Source organism: Pyxicephalus adspersus, chromosome 7 (assembly GCF_032062135.1).
Source record: "Pyxicephalus adspersus chromosome 7, UCB_Pads_2.0, whole genome shotgun sequence".
In the NCBI taxonomy this organism is placed as follows: domain Eukaryota; kingdom Metazoa; phylum Chordata; class Amphibia; order Anura; family Pyxicephalidae; genus Pyxicephalus; species Pyxicephalus adspersus.
The window spans coordinates 76,174,159-76,195,217 of record NC_092864.1 but is presented as its reverse complement, the minus strand read 5'-3'; the positions used below and the strand labels follow the sequence as shown (position 1 = coordinate 76,195,217).

The following is a 21,059-nucleotide window of genomic DNA, read 5'->3' as shown; positions in this document are numbered from 1 at the left end:
ATTACTTGAGGGACCCTACCCCAACCTAATTTTGGCATGAGATTGATAAATTGCGCTTAACCCCAAAATTGACAGATTGAATCCTTAATCGGCATAACCTTCTAATTATGACTCAAGCATTACATGACCCACGGAGAAGGATTTCACATGCTATTGTGGCTCATGCCACCTTCTCCAGAAAATTTTTTTTCCTGGTCCATGAAAGTTTAGTATCTAAAGTGGTTACCCCATCACTAGGAGATATCTCTTTGTCGAACCACACCCCTGTGAAGCTCTCCCTGCTGGACTGCTATACAAATATTTCATCTGGAGGTTCTCCTCATTTTTGACTAAAACATCTTCTTTCACTTCCTTTTTGAAAACGAACTGAGCCAATAGTTTGGAGGATAACCTAGAATGTTGGGATAGCCCTATACTGCTATGGAGTACTCTAAAAACAGTATTAGGAGGTTATATTATCACTTATACTTCCAAGCTCTGCAAGTAACACAGAGCTAAACTCGCTGAACTCCAAGAGCAGATGGCCCAGGCTTATAAAACCCACCTCGAACAAAACAAGCTTCAAACTAAAACAGTCTGGCAAGAATCAGTAGTCAAATTTAATGCCCATATTTCCACCAAAATACAAACAGCTCCTCCTTTAATAAACACAAATTATACCGCTGGGGTAACAAGATTGGTACCTTGCTATCCAGATGGGTGAGGCCCCATGGCCCCAGACCAAACATCCTTAAAATTAAAAGCCCTCCAAATATTAGACCCTAAAACTTGCACGATCTATACTCTCTGCATTTGAGCAATACTATGGAACACTCTACACAGCTCAACTCTCAACAACTTGCGACCAAGCTGATGAAAGAAAATTTCCTAAATTGTCCACAGAACAGAGAGAGCTCCTTAACACACCAATCACGGAAGCCGAGGTATGCAAGACAATAGTCTCCTTAGCTGCAGGGGAAACCCCTGGCCTTGATGGTTACACGGCAGAGTTTTACAAATTGTTTTGTGATGATCTGGTCCCCCTTCTCTCAGAAGTCTACATCACTATTTTGACTTTCAATACCCCCTTCCCTGACGTCATCAGTACGTACACTATGTTAATCCCAAAAAGAAGAAAAAGGCCCACAATTGGTCTCTTCCTTTGGACCCATTTCATTGTTGAATAATGATTACAAGATTCTGTCAAACAGCCTATGTCGGACAGGCTACAGAAATTTTTACTCTCAATTCTTACAAAACACCAACTGGGCTTTGTCAAAAATAGGCACACCACAGTGGGGCTCAGATCAACAATATTGGCTACGGTGCAGTCTACTCGCCTAGAGACTTCCAAATTCATGCTGTTGGGATTGGATGCCGAAAAATCATTTGACCAGATAGAATTTTATACAGAAGGGGCCATTCTAACACCAAGGGTCTTTGGCACAATCTTTTCCTCCTCCGTTGAATACTTCCACAACAACCCATCTACCAGGCTTTAAATAATCTATGCATAGAGGGACAACGTAGAGGTGCTACCTTTAGCCCATTTTATTTCATTTGGCTTTGCACCTCCTACTACGCCTTCTGAAATCCTCTCCTGATTTCCGGAGTATCCAGATTGGCAACCATATGCTGAAATCATAGGTTTTGCTGATGACCTTCTGCTGTATATTACAAATCCCAAAATAAGTCTGCCCCACATCCTTAATCTGATTAAACAATATGGAGCAGTTTCAGGTTACTCAATCTAGACAAGTCCAAAACAGTAACCAGATCAGACCAGTAAGGAAAAGAAACCATAACTGGGAGTTAAAATCCACACAAATTATATAGGACACCTCATTTTAGGACACTTAGATATCTGTTGCATAGGTCGTCCAGTCCTTCCCTTTCCTATCTTGGGAGAGTAACTATAATTAAAATGGTAATTTTCTCCAAACCCCTGTGTGTCTTCGAACTGTTTCCTCTGGTGTTGCGGAGGAGAGAGATAGGTGCTTTTTTTGGCATTTTTCAGAAATATGTCTAGAGGGGAGTCTCCGTATTTCTCAGCAACCATGGAAAGCTGGTAGTCTGAACTTTCCAGATATTGAATTTTACAACTTGGCGGCTATATCTAGGTATGTTGAGGATTGGCTGCATAAGCCTTGAAAGTATGCTGAAACTGATCTGAAACAACAGTGTATCCCCCGTTTGAATCTATCATATATTATCCATATGCATAAGGAGTGTTTTCCCATTGAGGTCATCACAAATCCGATTTTGCTTTGTGGATAGCAGGTATGGCATCCCAGCCAAAAAAGCGATCACAGTGTTTTATCATAAATTCTGGAATAATTCCTCTGCACTTTACGACCCGATGATCTGGTCTGAGAAAATGTTTCAGGCAAACCTCATATATTGTCTTATAGTGTTGGGTACATTTTCCTGTCATTGATTTTGTTGATTTTTTAAAGGAAGGTCTTGTCTAGAGCATCCCATTGCTTTTTGGTATGATTTTTCAGAAGTTTTTTTACATAGTTACATCATAGTTTTTAGAATAGCCTCTTAGCACTTTTGCTTTCTTGATGTAATCACTTTCAGTGGCACAGTTTCTTCTTAAGCTGCGTACACACGGCAAATTTTTCTCGCCCGATAATCGGTATCGGCCAATTATCGGGCGAAAATCTGCCGTGTGTACAGTCGGCGACCGACGACCGTCCTGGCGGATCCATGGACGATGGACGACGACCGATCCTAATGAAAGGGAAGGGGAGAGCGCGCAGCAGGGTGCCGCTCCGTCGCTCTCCCCCTCCCCTCTCCATAGAGCATGAACGGTGCTGTATGTACAGCATCGTTCATGCATCGTGCAGTCTTTTCTCGTTGGAAAGGATCGTGAAAGATCCTTTCCAACGAGAAAAATTGCAGGTGTGTACGCAGCTTTAGTCTAAGATACTGGCTATAGTATCTTATCTTATCTATAGTATAATATGCTTTGAGTGATACTGGCACACAATGCCACCCTCCACTCCTATTTTAGGCAGAGATTCCCATTCAAACAGCTTCTATGCTGTTCCTCTGAGCATTATCCACACCTCCTTAATTAAAACAACAGCAGGCACTCCCCAGCAATCATTTCGAAGTCTTCCTGAGAGAATTTCTTAGTTTTCATCCAAACCAACCTCTAAAAAACCACATACAGTTATATTCCCAGCATAATTCACTTCACCTTCATTTACTAATACAATAAGCCTGATATTCTAAATTTATGTGTACCACAATAACAAAAAAACTTTGTTTCATAAAGCCTCTTTATAAACAGCCTACTAGTATAATTTAGTATCCATAAATGTATTGTAGTTCTATACAGTGTTATTTGATTATATGTAATGTTATACGATTCTGTGTATGTAGGCTTTTATGCTAAGTATACTTTTCTATGATTATGCTTATCCAGTGTGACCATGCTCTCCATACACCCTGAGGAAGCCAAACAAGAAATGTGTCGGGTTCAGACATTCATTATATATATATATATATATATATATATATATATATATATGATAATATAGTAGAGGAGTCCACTTTCCATGATCTAACCAAGAGGCCAATCTTTATTGTACTTTTATGTTGTATTTTCTTCAAAACAAAATGACTATTGTGCCAAAGAAACCTTAGTTTACTTACCTTACTCTATTAGTAAACCTATAAAGTGTATGTAAATCAGTAATTCAAATGTTAAGCTTCATGTGCATACTGCCTATGCTCACTCTTATCAATCTGCCCAGTTTTTTAGTTTTTTCTATGACACCTAGGACACCCTCCTGTATGTTTTAGAGATAACCAGAGGGCATGATATTCTGTAGTTTAACATCTTCCCTCTCATATACTATGATCTGGTGGCTCCTGGCTTTACAGTACATGTAATTTGGAGGCTGTGTTGAAAAATAAAATTAAGCTAAAAAGGCAAAAAAAATGAATAATAATTGTAGGGCTTTTATTAAGAGTGACTCTAAATTGATAACTCATATATTTTTAAAGAATCAACAAAGAACAATTTTGAGTAGTGTAGTTTTTTTATGGAGGTACATCATTTTAAGGCTTGATATATTTGGAATCTGTTTATTTACCGCATCTTATCTTTCAAATTTTACCAACAAAATTTAAATTAAATTGTTGTTCTGTGTTAAAATACACGTTTATGTATTTTCTACTAAAAACACAAGTTTGAAAAACAAAAATTATATTAAATTTTTTTGTCATGATTTCCTCTTTTATTTTATAGTCAAGTTTTATTCCCAGAACTCAAAGTGATAATACAATTATAATTATTATTATTATTAAATAATAAACAGGATTTATAAAGCGCCAACATAATATGCAGTGCTGACAATCAAAGGAAAATGTAAAAAAGAACAACATATTGTACATCCAAATTAAAATGTTAGACAGAAACAGAGTTGTATAGGACATCTAAACAAGTGAAACCTTAACCAGATCTATCAAGAAACTACAAACTGTAAGTAATCTTTTATAACTGTGAAATTAATAAATATTGCAGCTGGGCAAATAAGTGTCAGCAAGGCAGAAGCGATTTCACAGGTGTGAGCAAGTCACCTTTCTGGTATCTCACATTATAGATCTGGAGAAGCGCATTGCAACACTAAAATCATTGAATCACTTTGAGAGAGCAGGTGGTTATTGGCATAGATGTGCAGGGTGAAGACGTTAATCAGGATGAACATGTAGGGAGCTGGATTACTGTAGTGAGAGGGAGTGGTAGGCGATCCCAGAAAAAGAAGGCCAGCCCTGTGTTTGAGCACCCTCACAAATTTACATGTGAAGATGTGCAGGTGGCAGACCCAGTGGTGGCAACCCTAGATGTTACTGCTACGCCTAAGAGCCGGTAGAGCAGCCCATATCTAGAAGGGGTAAGGAAGTCAATCCAGGAAGGTGTAGATAATTGGTTGTTATAGGGGATTCTATGATCAGGAAGACTGATAGAAAAGTTTGTCGCCCGGATGCCTTCAACCAAATGGTTTGATGTCTCCCTGATGCCAGGGTTCGACATGTGTTTACAGCCCATGGCACTGTAGCCAATCGCTTTGGACATGGAAGAAAGAGAAGGATTCATGATATGTTGGTATGATATGTTGTTTATTCAACATTCAAAGTTGTTTGAATGATGGATAAAGAACCTTCATTAACTTCCAGTCAACTGTGTCAGCGTACACTATTTGTCGCCATCTGAATGAAAGGGATGTATGGCAGGAGACCCAGGAGCACCCCACTGCTGACACAGAAGCATAAACAAGCCAGGTTGGAGTTTGCTAAAACTCACCCATGGAAGCCACAATCTATCTGGGTGAAAGTCCTCTGGCCAGATGAGACAAAAATTCAGCTTTTTTGTAACGCACATTACAAAAAAACAAAAAGCCTTCAAAGAAAAGAACACAACCCCTATAGTCGAACATGGAGGAGGGTCACTGATGCTTTGGGGCTGACTAATTAGACACTAATCAGTTATATTTATTTAATGATTTTGCAGTGTTGGTAAATGTATCAAATCATGCAATTTAATGCAATTTAGAATATGTGTATGTTTTATGTGTCATTTGTTTTAAGTACAAGGGGGTGCTGAGAATCTCCTGGCTTTGCCCCCTTCCAGAGGAAATAAATGAGTGTGGGGGAATATGACAGCCTAATATCTTAGTATGTAACTGTGCAAATATCAGGTCTTTGGGATTCTTAAAACGTTTTCTTTTAGTGAGAACCTGTGATGGCAGAAGAACAAGCAAGTTTCACGTCATGAAGTTTTTCTTTCTCCAGGGAAAGTCAGCAAGGGACATTCACACTGAGATGTCACTAACACTGGGGGAGAAGTATCCTTCCTACAGCACTGTCAAAACCTGGATATCTAGTTTCAAGACTGGGCATTTTTTACAGTTGAAGATGAGCCCCGCAGTTGACACCCCCCAACCTCAACTGACCCAGCAACCTACAATGCTGTCCATAAGCTGATTATTGAGGACCGGCAAATATCCGCAAAACAGACAGCCCAAATACTCGACGTCTCACGGGTCCGTGTTGAGTTTGTTATCACCACTATCCTAGACATGTGCAAGCTTTTACCGAAGTGGGTGCCGAAATGTTTGAACAGTCATCAGATAAGGAACAAGTTGAAGCACCCAAAGCCGTTTTGGCCCATTTTGAAGCTGCACAGGACTCTTTGGCTAGGTTAGTGACTGAGGATGAAACGTGGCTCCACATCTATAATCCTGAAACCAAGCAACAGTCAAAGGAATGGCACCACAGCAGGTCCCCGCGGCCCAAAAAGTTCCCAACTCAGAAATCAGCCGAAAAAATCATGGCGTCCATTTTCTGGGACAAAGACGGTATTCTGTTGGTGGACTACCTACCTCAGGGCTCTAATATCACCAGACAGTATTATGCTAACCTCCTGGACCAGCTGAAGGAGGCAATTAAGAAAAAGCACTGTGGAAAGTTAACCAAAGGGATCCTTTTTTTGCAGGACAATGCACCTGCGTACACGTCCAACGTTGTGGCTGCCAAACTGAACTCCTGGGTTTCCAATCGGTCCACCATCCCCCTACTCACATGACCTGGCCCTTTTGGACTATTATCTGTTACTGAATTTGAAGAAACACCTGAAGGGGCAACGTTTTTAGGGCTTTTCTGACGTCAAGACTGCTGCTGGTAGCTGGTTTGCGGCCCAACCAAAGGACTTTTATTTGAACAGTCTCGAAAAGCTGCAACTATGCTGTACCAAGTGCATCAATCTCAGGGGCAATATGATGAATAAATGTGTTATTTCATAACTCTGGCTCTCTTCTTTCTGAGCAAAGCCAGGAATTTCTCAGCACCCCCTTGTATATTACCTTTCTCTGTAAACACTGTTGACGAATGATTAAAATTAAAGAAAGAGTGTTAGCCTGTTGAAATATGTTAAAAAATGAATGATTAGGTGTACTTATTTCTTTATATGACTGCATTTTCCAAACACATTTTTCTACGGTTACTTTTTTATTTTTGTATAGGAAAACAAAGCTCTCCTCAAAAGCTTTATTTCTTTATTAAATCAATGATATCTTGATCAAGTCCCTGATTTTTAAGTTGGTCTAGGCTGTAATATCTGTGGACAATTTGCTTTTCTGTAACAACCACCACACGAAGACCATGTTCATCCTCTCCAATCTGGCAGCCAATGGCTGATGTCACTACCATATCCAGATCTTTGTAGGTTCCACCAGCATTCCTATGATAATGTCCAGAGAAGACAGCTTTGACTCCTGTAAGAAAAAAAAAATAGCAAAAATTAATATTTGTATAATACAAAAACATGGACTGTATGAATAAATTGGCGTTTTATCTCTAGTAGGTAAAAGCAACCTAATTTTGTATGCATGGTGTGAAGTGAAAAGATATTCACAACAGCTAGTGGATTCTCTTCATTTCAAGCTGCCTTTGGCTGAAAGGATACTATGCGGCTTTGGATATCTTTGGGGGAAAAAGTACACAGTGAGCTAACTTAACAATTGTCCCCAGTCTGAACAGCAAAACAACAACAACACAAGTAACAGGCATAGGGACAGTTTTCCTTACAATAATCCAAAATTTGTTATCACTCTTGATAATCAACTCCAAGATCTGGATCTGTACAGATTTCAGACACATTCTTGCTTAATATAAAATGGACCATTCTAAAACCCATTTGCATAAACCCTTCTTTTTTTTCTACACATTTCAACTGTCAAAAGTACACCTAAAGCATACCTATACTCACAAAATCAACCTTGGCTTACGGATAACATAAACAAAAGTTAGAATCATCTGAATACTTTTTTTTCAGCTTGCTTTTACCTTTAAACAATAAAAATGAGTTCTGGCCCCACCCCCAGGTCTCTCCACCGCCTAGGCGGTTAGGTGCAATCTGGGAAATGCCATCTTTCGAGTGTTTCTAATCCCTTCCCACTTCCCTAATTATGCAGTTTTTTCTTTTTGTCACTGTGCGACTGCTTTGACTGTAGCTGCTGATCTTTTGAGCTCAGTGAGTGCAGTGGGGGAGTGGGCGGAGGAGAAGGTCATGAGAGAAGAAAACATAATCTTGCCACTTCTAAACTGTTCAGAAATTATTATATATTGCATGGATACAAGCTGACCCAGCCAGTGCCATCAGGGAAGACTGACATTTTAGTTCAAGTAAGTGAGAATAGATTAATAATTGAAAGACTAGTTTTTGAGTATAGTTGACCCTGAGATCACAGCCACAACCACAAGAAGACAACCAGTATAATTTAAAATTTATCATGGAACACAGCACTACAAATAACGCCTTCGTTCGAGAATCAGTATTGACTGCAATACTCAAATTCTCACTACACTTTTTTGTAAAACTACGGTGGGTGACACTATACTTCATGCTACTAATACTCACCCGCATTGATTAGAATAAATAATTAGAAGCATACCCTTTAGTCAATACTTGCGTTTAAAAAGACTGTGCCCCACAAAAACTAATTTTACGTTTCAGGCAAAGGAATTACAGAAATGCCTCCGGGAGTGAGGCTATTCTAAAAAACTATTAAAGAGAAAATACCATGAATTTTATTCCAACAAAGGAAACCCTCAAAAACAGGAAGTGACAAGAATAATTTTCATATTGAGGAACATTTATTCCAAATATTGGAACATTTTAAAAACTGACCTAAATGTAAACAAACTCATTGGAGAAAAGCCATGTATTGTTTACCGTAGAGCTCCTTCCCTCAAGATCTTGTTAGTTTCCAGGTATTTTATGTGCCAAATCAACAAACCCCTACCACAGATACCTTCAAATGTGGCCTTTGTTCACAATGCCCCTGGATAAGGTAAGCACAAAGAATAGTCCTTCCCAATGGACAAGCCTATTCTCCAAAATGTCATGTTAATTGTAACACATCTGGAATAATTTATTGACTATCTTGTCAATGTGGATATTTTTATATAGACAAAACTAAACATATGTTTAAGAAGCGTATATATGAACACGTGCACTTCATTACCCACAGAAAAATCATCACACCAGTAGGCTACCATGTAGCTACTAAGCATAATTATGATCCAATATGATTGAGTTTTTTGCTTTGGAACATAATAAACAAAACCCAGTGGTGTGGATATAGTTATCAAATTTTTACAACTTGAGACTAAATGGATAGTTACACTGCAACCTAATGCCTGGACTAAATGACATGTTAAGTTTCAAACCTTTTCTTTGAACAACAACCAACATCGAAGTTATCGTCCAATGCTAGCAACCTTTTATCACCATTCATCTTGACTATATATATTTTTACAGCATTCACAATGGCACCCCTGTACGTCTAGAATACAGTGAGTAACACGCAAATTTATCAGTTTAAATAAGCAATACATGTGTTTAGAAATCTTCTAATGCCAAGTATTGATTGAATGTATCAATATTACCCGCTTGTATATTACAGGTTATTTCTGGTGTTTCATGGTTAATAATGTTTTTGATATTTTTTTTATATAATGGTATGTACCTTGATACGCATGCAATACACTTTACCAATTGTTTGATATGTAATCTAACCATTAGTAGAACAAAAATTTAACTATTGTTTATTCTAAAACGTGTACATTTATGTATATTTATATCTCAAGTATGTATTTCCATAGCATTTATTCTTATTGTTACAAATGAGCCATGACAGTTCATATTCCCATCAAAAGGATTTATTTCCATAAGCACAAGCATAGTTTATATAAAATCTCTGAACATATTATGTTGAATAGAATTGCCAGATTTAAGTACTAACACCGCGGATGTTTGTCTGTGATCACCACGGCTATCCTATGCCTGCAAGACTCAGATCAGCAGGATGGGGGGGGGGTGAGCGGTGTATGTCATGAGAGGGGTTCTCCTCTCCCCAGATGACACTGTTTTAATCATGTGGTGCTGTGTGCTGCAGCACCATGTGTTCACTACCAAGCCATGCTTTATATGGCGGGCTTGCACTCAGTATTAGTTCTTCCTCCACTGAAAGCTCAGCAAGGGTGTTCAGCTCAGCGATTACCTCTTCTACTTGAAAAAAATAACTTTCACATATTCTTGTTACCATTCTATTCCAGAGGTAAGAAAGGCTTGCACTTATTATTTTTCCCTAACCCTAAATCTAAATTGGTATATTCCTTTCTGGTCATACTTTCTTTTATTCTTCACAGTACACTAGCACACCAGCAAGAGAAAACCTCTGTGCATTTCTAGTTCCCCCTCCCCCCATTTTCTCTCATATTACGAAAACTGATTCAAGGTAAGATATTAACCTTTTTTTTCTTACAATTTTGCATATATATATATATATATATATATATATATATATATATATATATATATATATATATTCATTCACATAATATAAGTACTCTGAGGCTTTTCAAGACAACTTGCAAAGCACATACCATGCATAGTCCCATCTAAGCATTTCAAGTACCCACCAAGCCCATGGGTAAGCCCTAAATTACATTTTTTTCTAATCTTCTATACATCTCTTAGTATTTGATGCCCACTAAAGCCTTTTTTTTTTTTACTCAGACTAATCATCAATTTTATAGAAAACAACCCCCCCCCCCCCACATTAATCTTGATTTGGGCATAAACAACTGCACAAACTAGTTAGGTAAGACCCCTAAACATATTATTATTATTATTCCACTTAAGCTGATTTTTCTTTTTCTCTTATAGTTATTTATCTAACTCATTACTTTATAATGAGACAACATATGAGTCAGCGGCATTTGCTGCATCTAACCTACAATAAAATTTCAGTTCAATTTTGAAACAACAAAAAGTAAATTAAAATGTTATTATATCTTTGATATATACTACATATACATATCCATAATGAGATTTACCCCCTTGAACATCTTGAGAACTATTCCTTATAGTGATGTCACTAAGAAGATAGGATAAATGTATAATGACTTGTACATAATTCTGATACATTTCTGATTTGTACATAATTCTATGATTTTAACCAATATTCCCCTGAGGAAGCCATTAATGCTAAACATGTCGGGTTTAAATAAGAAGTTAAACAGATCGCACCTGTACTGTTTCAAGTAACTTATGTAACCTCTTATAAACTGAATAGGAACGTTTCATCATTTTAATAGAAGCATCTGTATAGTATGATATACTGATAACCTCACATAAGTTGGATGAGGTTGGGATAATTGTCTAACTGTATTTTACATGCTGAAATAATGTCATTTGTACAGTATCATAGTTTGATACTATTCTAAATATTTGTCCCAATTTAATTAGCCAAAAACCCTTGTGGTGAGCATGGAGCCAGTACTGAATGACAGCTTGAGTTGTGGGCCATCTTTTATGCTGCTGGGAGTAAAGTTTGTGTAGGGGGTCCTGAAAATGTAACGTGACTATGAGACCCTTACAGTTAACTTATTTAGCCCCAAGATATTGTGAGATACAGACATAGAAAGTGGTAAAAGAGGGGCATAACACTTTTATCACTGAGTGATTTTGTGTATCTGGCTCCAGAGCCAACAATATTTGGACCCCTTCAGCAGAATTTAAAACCTAGCAGATCCCCTAAGTGTTCTAAGTTGGAGGACAAATTTCAGGTACAGGCCAAACATGGGTCACATACAAATTTGTGGGTTTTGTTTAGGATGCAAGGCCTCTCCTCAAGTAAAGAAAACTTTGCTTTTCATCAGCATAAGTGGCAACTTACGCAAGGCATCTCCAGACGTCCTGGACAACCTGTTGCTGAGATCACTATGCACTATTCTATAATTGTAGATTTTGCCACTCCTTTTATTCTTGCAATTTCACTGATGGTGTTTTTTGTTTTCACAGCCCAAGGATGGTCCGTTTCACCTGCACCAGAGCTCCCTTGACCACGTCACAAAAAATTTTATACAGAGACATATTTGTCTTAAATTCTACAAATGGCTCACCTGCTGCAAATTAACAGGTTGGACCACCTGTATGAAAAAAGGAAAACAATAACTAATACACCACAATGAGAAGACATTGAAACCCAACATCTGTTGCTTTCTAAAGACTGTGGGGGGAGCCAACCAGGAAAAAAGCAGCATCAAAGATGTCGTCCCCTCCATTTTTATGTTAAAAGCCATGCTTGATTTGATGCAGAATGAGGAACAGGTGCAGTGTCAACAGCTTCATCGTAGCTAGGCACACTACCTGGCACTTTTTAGTAACCACAGGGGAACCACAATACAAGGGCACTGGATAGTTGGAGCATAATAAATAGAATGAAAGGACCAGGGTAAGGGTTTAAGTGCGGCAACGTAAATATATGTATTAGTGATAGATATAGCAACACAACACAGCATTTTAAATGGTCTTTACCATTCATAGCATCATGGGAGGAGCGACCAGCAAACTATACAGTAAAGCCTATCGTGGCATTAGGAAAGGAAAGATGAACGCCACATACCTGACTAGTTTTCGCCTTTTGGCTTCCTCAGAGTAAATGAAGGACGTTAGTTCGCAATCTGTACATAGAAATGGTATATATATATATATATATATATATATATATATATATATATATATTATTGAGGTCTGAGTATCATCCTAATAAAAAAAACATAAAATAGCAATGTACAATGTGTAAAAAACATTGAAACCATATATAATTTTCAAATATAACCATAACCATATTGTATATTTGCAAGTATGTACAGCAGGGGTCGGCAAAATTTTATGGCCACTAGGCCATTTATAGGTTGGGCGGGAGCACACTAGGCCGGACCCGCCCTAATGGCGCCGCCCACCACCAGAGAATGCCCCCTGAAGTGAAATCCCTCTCCTCCGTATGCATTGCGGAGGAGAGGGATTTACCTTCAAGGAGCTTTCCCGCGGTAAATAGGGGAGCAACTGCAAGGACGCAGCACCGGCTCCGGTAGTTCCTAACACATTAGGCCGGATTAGTCAGGGGGCATTAGTTTGCCGACCCCTGATGTACAGTATGTGCTGGTCAGATAACAGCATGACATCTATTGAACAGTCATGTAAGATGGACCTCCAAAAAGATCCTGGGATCATCACCTTAATTTGCATATAAGTTAGATAGCTAGTTTGAATAATTGTACTGGGTTGACAAATTCTAAATAAAAACTTACTACAAAATTGAGGATGTCATGAAAAGAAGTAGCCACAATAGTTTAGATAGGGAGTATCCATGGAAGGATCGATAATGGAAGGAGTAAGTATTCATATTTGAATGTCTAATAACATTATTATAAGGAAAATTTATGTCTAATAAAGACGGGTCAAACTAATGAATAATTGGTTGAGAAAAAGGAGTTAGCAATATGATGACAGCTAATAAAGTCACTGCAGAGGGTCTATTGGATAGGTACCCACTTGTATGTATATGATAGGAAGATATACTGTAGAAGGAAAAATATTTTTTGCTATAAAATGACAGTAAAGTTGAGAGGAAAGAATGCCTAAGAAGAGGAAACGTTAACTGTATATGGAGGCTATGTTCAAAAGTGCATTGGCATGCAGGAGGTGCTGCTGAGCTGTGTATCAGGACAGGAATGAAAGATCCCCTCCTTTTTCTCAACCAATTATTCATTGGTTTGACCTGTCTTTATTAGACATAATTTTTCCCTATATTATTATTACTAGACATCTAAATATGAATACTTTCCCCTTCCATTATAGATCCTTTCCAGGGACACTCCCTACCTAAACCATTGTGGCAACTTCTTTTCATGACATCCTCAATTTTGCACAAGTAACTTTTTATGTATTGAATTTTATGTATGAATTTGTCAACACAGTACAATTATTCAAACTAGCTATCTAATTTATATGCAAATTAAAGTGATGATCTCAGGATTATCTTGGAGGTCAATCTTACTGACTGTTCAATATAGATGTCATGCTATTATGTAACCAGCACATACATACTTGCAATATATATATTGTATATGGTTGTATATATATATTGTATAATATTGTTATGGTTATATTTGTAAATTATATATGGTTTCAATGTTTATACACATTGTACATTGCTATATATGTTTTTATTATGATGATACTTAGATCTTATATATATATACATATATATATATATATATATATATATATATACACACATACATACATACATACATACATACACACACACACACACACACACACACACACACACACACACACACAGAGTACACAGTATATACACACCATTTCTATGTACAGATTGCGACTAATGTCCTTCATATCCCCTAAAGCGAAAAGGCAAAATGCGTTGTGTACGTAATGTTCACCTTTCTGTCCTTAATGCAGTGATAGGGTTATTACTGTAGTTTGCCAGTTGCTCCTCCTATGATGTTATGAATAGAAAAGAACATTTGAAAAGCTGTGTTGGGTTGCTATTTTTAGAACTAATATATATTTACTTTGCTGCACTTAAACCCTTACGGTCTCCGGTCCTTTCATTCTATGTAATAATTATAGGGGGAGGCATAATACATCAACAAGGAACATGATTGGCATCATCCAATAGGTATTGCAGCATAATAAAAATAAAGATAGAAAAATGGGAAACACTAGCAGCAGCGCCAACATTAGATTTTTTACTTAGAACTGGATGAAGTATGAGGTAGGAGTTTTTGGGCACAGATATGTGGGTAATGCTTCTCTGAGTGCTAAATAAGGATTTATGTTTATTATTGTGACCAACAGTTTATTCCATGTTTATATTTGCTGTACACAGCAAAGCATAGTTCTCCCCAGCCCGTTTTTGGGGGGCGGGCCGCCCACCTGCTGTGATTATTCCGCCCGGCACATTTTCAGCAGCTCTGAATGGACACCGGAGGGGCTGCTCTGCTCGCTCCGTTGTCTGTCGATAAGAGCTGATTGCTGATTAAAGGCGGGCGGAGTGAGGAGAGCACATCACAGCTATGAGATCGGGGCACAGCTGTCCCTCCCCCCTCTCATAGCTGTGCCCAGTCTTTTGGGGAAAAAACAAAAAAGAAACATCGTGCAAACAATGTATCCGCCCAGTGGGCGTGTTTAATGACATCATCAGGTGTGTGTATAAATGCAGCATGACATATTTCTCAGGCTTACAGCTCTCTGTGTATAAACCTTCATATCCCCTAAACTGTATGTCATAATGATTTGGTATTTTCAGGGTGCACAGGGAACACATAGTTAGCACCATTCACAATTTCAGCATCACAGCTTTTATAAATGTAAAAGCAAGTGCGCCTGGGAGTCCTAAATCAAAAATGCATATTGGGGACCCACGGGGCCACTTACATAGAAAGGAACATTGGGGAAGGGCCCCTAAATTTATACTTATCTCTCACAAAAGTAAAACTGTCATACTATGTTACCACCTCTGCTTCTCTTCTTTGAACCCCAATTTCCCTAGAATGGTGGGGTGTACAAAGCTGAAAATGTAGGTGCAGAGGGACAATTTTCGATAACACCCCCCCCCCCCCCCTCACACACACACTATAATTTTATTACTATGGCAAACGCACTGCCCAGTTACTATTACTGCCCATTTCTAACACTGGAAACCCATTTTCTCTGGAATGGGGAGGTGTAGGAAACTTAAAAAGTGTGGGGAACATCTGTGGATAACACCCCCCAAAGTTTTATCACAATGGCATCATTAGAACATAAAAAACTGTGCCGATCAAAACGAAATTGGGGTTTGGGTACAGGTAGGGTAAGTCATGGGTAACAGGGCAGCCTGTTTTGATGGGCAGACTTTATGTATTCATGCCATGGAAATGAAATGTTTGGGGGGTGTTAGCCACAAGTGTCCCCCACTTGCATATATGATTTTGTTTATCTGCATCTCTCTGTTCTAGAGAAATTGGAGTTCAAGGTAGGGAAGTGGCCAATTTGATAGGAAGAAGTTTTTATGTTCTAATGATGCCATGGTTATAAAATTTTAGGGGTTTATACATCTGTTCCCCACTTGCACTTACATTTTCAGTTTCCTGCACCCCCCATTCCAGATAAATTGGGATTCAAAGAAGAGCATGGGCAAAGGGCAGCATAGTATTACAGGTATAGTTTAGTGAAAGGTAGGTAAAATATTTAGGAGGCCCACCCCAATGTTTCTTACTATGTAAGTGGCTCCGGGAGTCCTTAATTTGAATTTTCAAATTTGGGCTCCTAGGTGCACTTTCTTTCAAAACAGCAACCCAAATGGTCCAATTTCCACAAGTGTTTAAATTCATGAGCCCCATATTTTGAAATTCTTGAAATTTAAAAAGAAATGTTGTTTATTAGTAGCTATGAGAGTCCCCTGTGTACCCTAAACATTTTAGGTAATTACAACCAACAATTTAGGAGATCTAAAGGATTGAACGCAATGAGTTGTTAGGCTGCAGAACATGACAATCAGACTTTACATACACAGTGATCATACTGCGGGTGGATAAATTTCACAGGATGTTTTTGTCCTACCCCCATCTGTGATCACATGCATGATGCTCTTTGTGTTACCTAGGTATAGCGCTAGGAGGTGACCTCTAAATGTAGGCTGAATTCACATTGGCAGTAAGGTTGCATTTGCTGCATTTGCCCCTCACATTCCTCTTGTCAAGAACCAATGCTGCTTGAAAAACTGAAAAGCCCAGGACTTACCGCCTGGTACCAGTCCCAGGTCCCCAGTAGTTATCACCGGTTACCAATCCTAGGTGCCTAGCAGTTATCACAGGTTACCAATCCCAGGTGCCTAGCAGTTATCACAGGTTACCAATCCCAGGTGCCCAGCAGTTGCCAAGAAGTAGTCACAGAAGGGGCATTTTTTTACTGCCAATGTGAACTAAGCCTAATTTGTTAAGCCACAATATTACACTACTACAAGGTATTACACTGTGGGGATATAATAAAAAAATTGGAATAAATTGTACATTCTAACAAGCTGGAAATTAGAAAGCTGGAACAAAGTATAGGGGGCAGGCAGAACACTGATACAATAGCAGGGGTTACTGGATACCTACGGCATAAATAACTTGGAGCTCCAAATTTGCTGTGTCTAGCTCTGCCCACTTTTTCAACACCTGGCTACAGTTTCCCCCCACCCGGCTGAAAAAAAATTCTGGGGAGAACACTGCAAAGGATACATTTTCAGAATGGCATTGGCATGTCTACTGTACAGGTATGCAAGTATCGGATTGGTTTTGGATGGAGAATATATTTCCTCCTGGCATGTGTAATATTACATGCTGTATTGTTTTTTTTTAATATCAGGCAAATGTTCTCTCAATTTGGTCTAAACAAGTTTGGTTTTACAATCCCAGATTTTCATTCTTTCAAGGTAAATTGGAGAGAGGCAGACTGTAATTTGCAAACATCTGTCTACATTTGAATCATTTAAAAGGATTAAAATATTATCTGTTAAATGAACACATTATTTCCCTACATATCAACAAGATGAATATTCAGAATGTATATCACAAAATAATCAGGATATAAAATAATGCATGTTCTGTTAACAGCTTAAGGATAAGGGGTGATATTGGGCAACCTGCTACCTCAAGGTAATGAGATAAGACACATGTGACATGCATTCATGCAAAAGTAGAAGAGCACACTGAACAAAGAAACCCAGGTTTTCCAACACCAAATAAAGCCAGTGCCACTTAATATACCCTTATTTTATATAATCAAAGCCCTTTTGTACATTAAATGAAAGTAAAGCCACCAAATGTCAGGAAGACTGACAGCCTTCTATTTTCAAGCACCATCAGCAGTTTGTATTGTAAGTTGTCATTCTGCCAAGGACATGTTTCTGTTTTTTTTTTTTTCTTCAGAAATTGTCACAGTCTTTGCATAGCTTAGCTGACATTTTAGCAACAGTAGAGTAACATTTTTCCTATTTGGGTCTTCATATCAAAAAAAAAGCTTATCACTCTCTGAATATGGAAAAAAAGTACTTTTAGAAAGAGTATCACAGTAATGCAGGTAGGATCAGATTAAAGTAGTATATTATATAAATCACATACAAACTATAGTTGGAATGTTAGATTGTATGTTTTTCATTGCAACAGGGCGAATAATATATTTGCATAAAATATTTTTCAACATTTAAGTAGAATACCTGCTTTATGAAACATCTGCAGTAGCTCTTGTCGAACAGATCTTTCCAGGTTGAAATAGTTATTTTCTTCATCTGGTTTCTGAAGAAATAGAGGAATATGCTGAAATATGATGACTCTCTTGCACTGCTGCTGTTGTGCAACACTCAGCTGATCAGCCAACCATTTGTCTTGATTTTTTTTCAGTTGTGGACATTTGGAAGCATCAAAAAATAGCTGAGAGTTAAGTACAAGGAAGAAAACTCCACCAACCCAGAAGGAGAAATAGTCATCACCCCAGTTGTTGGAAAAATCTTGGACGGTCTCTGATGTTGGCGCATTGCCTATATCATGATTTCCACTGACAAATACAAGGGGAATGTCTTGGTTGGTTTTCAGAAGGGCACACTTTAGATCACGCTCCTGAGCTTGTTTCCACTCTGTTCCTGAAATCAAAAACGTATTTATAGCACAAATAAATTATACTGTAACATTATAAATACAAGGGGCAATAAAATATAGTGTGAAATCATGTTTCATAACAACCACCCCCACACAAATATAAATCGTGGGCCACCATCAGTGTCCAATTTTTATGCGGTTGTATAAAATTGAATCCAATAAAGCCATGTACTACTAAACATTACTCTATGGGGAGGGGAGAACGACAGAGTGGCACCCTGCTGCGTACTCTCCCCCTTCCCTTGCATTACGATCGTTCATCAACCATTGTCCGTGGATCCACCAGGACGGTCGTTCGGATGAAAGGTGCTGTACACACGCCAGAATCTCATCTAATATTGGGTGAGAACCATTGGATGGGTGAAGCATTGGGATGGGGCCCCTCAATTAATACCTACCTGTCACAAATCTAAAACTGTCATACTATGTTACCCTGATCTGCTTCTCTTTTTCAAATCCCAATTTCCCTAGAATGGTGGGGTGTCCAAAACCGAAAATGTGGGTGCAGTGTTTTGCCAACTTTATGGGAAGGTTATTAAAGCCTAATTATACCCAACATGGAACAAAGCTTTATCCAATAGCAGAAAAGTCAAGGTTCTTTGGTTCACCAATTAGGAAAACTCAGTTTAAGATTAAACCATCTGCTGAAAGATTATAACTTCCTTTAAATTCAAATGGAAAACATAACACTATGAAAAAGAATCAATCAGTGCTCCTATGTAAAAAAAATAGTTATGTTCAGTTATAATAGTTATAACGTGAGAAGTGGTTGTATAATGTGAGAAGTAAAAGGTTCAGATCTGTACTATAGGGAGGTCAGTCCCTATAGTCAAGAGTGCCACAAAGCACATATTTGTGGCTGGAATGCAAGTGATTTACTGCAATCAGGTGCCTGATCCTGACCTTAACATCCAACTCAGTTCTCCACAGCATATACTACTGATACATTTCTAATAGAAAGTAGTCTGCCCTTGTCAATGATGAATGCAGTTGATTGCCAGCTACCATATAAAGCTTTGGCAATCTTCCTACTAAAATAATTCCTTGGTATATAGTTCCCTTTGTTCAAGAGTAAAAAGGGGAAATGTGGGAAAACTATTCAATAATAATATGGAATTTAAAAAAATGATGCTAAAATGTGTTCACTAATATTTAATTTCTAAATAAAGTTATATGTTAAAACATACTAGCATTTGTTAAAACACATATTGACAAGCCACAATGCTTTTGGGAGAACATGCTTTGGACAAATGAGACAAAACTGAAGGTTGTTATATGCATGAGTGGTCTTGGCTTGGATAGATAGAAGTTTTTAATGAAGATAATCCCTTTTGATATTGGATACTCCTATAGAGGAGTCTCAACATCTATAGTTACCAAGAGTGTGTTTTTTGGAAATATTGGTACCTTCAGAACTAATACCTTAAAGTACTTAGTTAATATTTTTTTTTTTTTTTTTGCAAATTTTTATTGAGCAATTAAACAATCATAAATATAATAAAGGTTTTCAAAAGTGAAGAATATTTATAAACAGATAAGAAAACTGTGTAGCATTGCCTGAATTATGTTCAATCAGAACCGTAACCAGATGTTGCAATTCAAGAAAAAATCAGAAAAGAAAGAAAAATCAGGGAATTGGCTGCCAGTGACCCTATGCCCCAGATGATTGGGCACCCTGCAGGATGTAGTAGATTTTTATGCACTTTAGGTAAGGCATAAAAACACAGTAGAATGGGAAATTTGTTTGTAAGATATTCTTTGGTTTTCATGTCAATGATAATGTCAGTAAATGTTTGTCCGAAGATGGCCTTGCATTCTTGTGTGAAATCGGATATTTTAATGTTTAGAATTGGGCAATACCATTCTTTGTTGTCCAAGATTTGATAGCATATTAAATCAGCTATTGTTTCTGATTTGTTTTCTAATTGGTATAGATCTTTGAGAGTATTGAAATCTTGGGTGTTAAGGCCCTTGTATATGTCTGGGTTGTATGGTAGACTGCTCTAAAGTCCGGCGTGGGTTTGTCAAACATTGAATTGAGTGTCAGGTTTCTCGCAAATAGATGTACGTCTTTGATAAATTCAAGATAGATTAATGATTTCCAAATTTGTTAGTCCTTGTTCATCTTGGTAAGAGATCTGTCTAGGGTGTTGCTTTGTTGTATTGGTGAGGGTATCTGATGATGGAGTGTCCCTAAAAAAGATTTGTGGATTTTTGGAATGGCTCCCAAAATATATAGTATGAGTTTCGCTAATTTCTATCTAATCTCCTAGTGTACACAATACTTACTACATGATGAGTTTTACTTTTGATGCCTTCTTACTAATGAGTGTCTAAAAATGTTAAAATGTCATTATACAACTCATTGCCCCTGATTCATCAAGCAGAATCGGATTATCGGTCGCGCATTCGTATTCGTGATCCGGAATCGTACGCGATCGCGCTATTCAGCAACTGAAAAAGATCGCGGCCGGAGCCGCGCATATCTGGCAGCTTTACAC

The 21,059-nt window shown here is 38.0% G+C and overlaps 1 protein-coding gene across 2 annotated transcripts in view; it reads right to left on the bottom strand.

Moving 5' to 3' along the window:
• Positions 1-4,209: 4,209 nt before the first annotated feature.
• Positions 4,210-21,059, bottom strand: part of CPPED1 (calcineurin like phosphoesterase domain containing 1) — a 45,057-nt gene continuing 28,207 nt past the window's right edge. For both annotated transcript variants that reach the window (XM_072418985.1, XM_072418987.1), the window contains exons 3-4: positions 18,120-18,542; positions 4,210-7,268 (exon numbers count right to left, since the gene is read on the bottom strand). In XM_072418985.1, the coding sequence (XP_072275086.1) occupies positions 7,042-7,268; positions 18,120-18,542 (650 nt within the window). In that variant the 3' untranslated portion in view covers positions 4,210-7,041. The remainder of the gene's footprint in view (positions 7,269-18,119; positions 18,543-21,059) is intronic.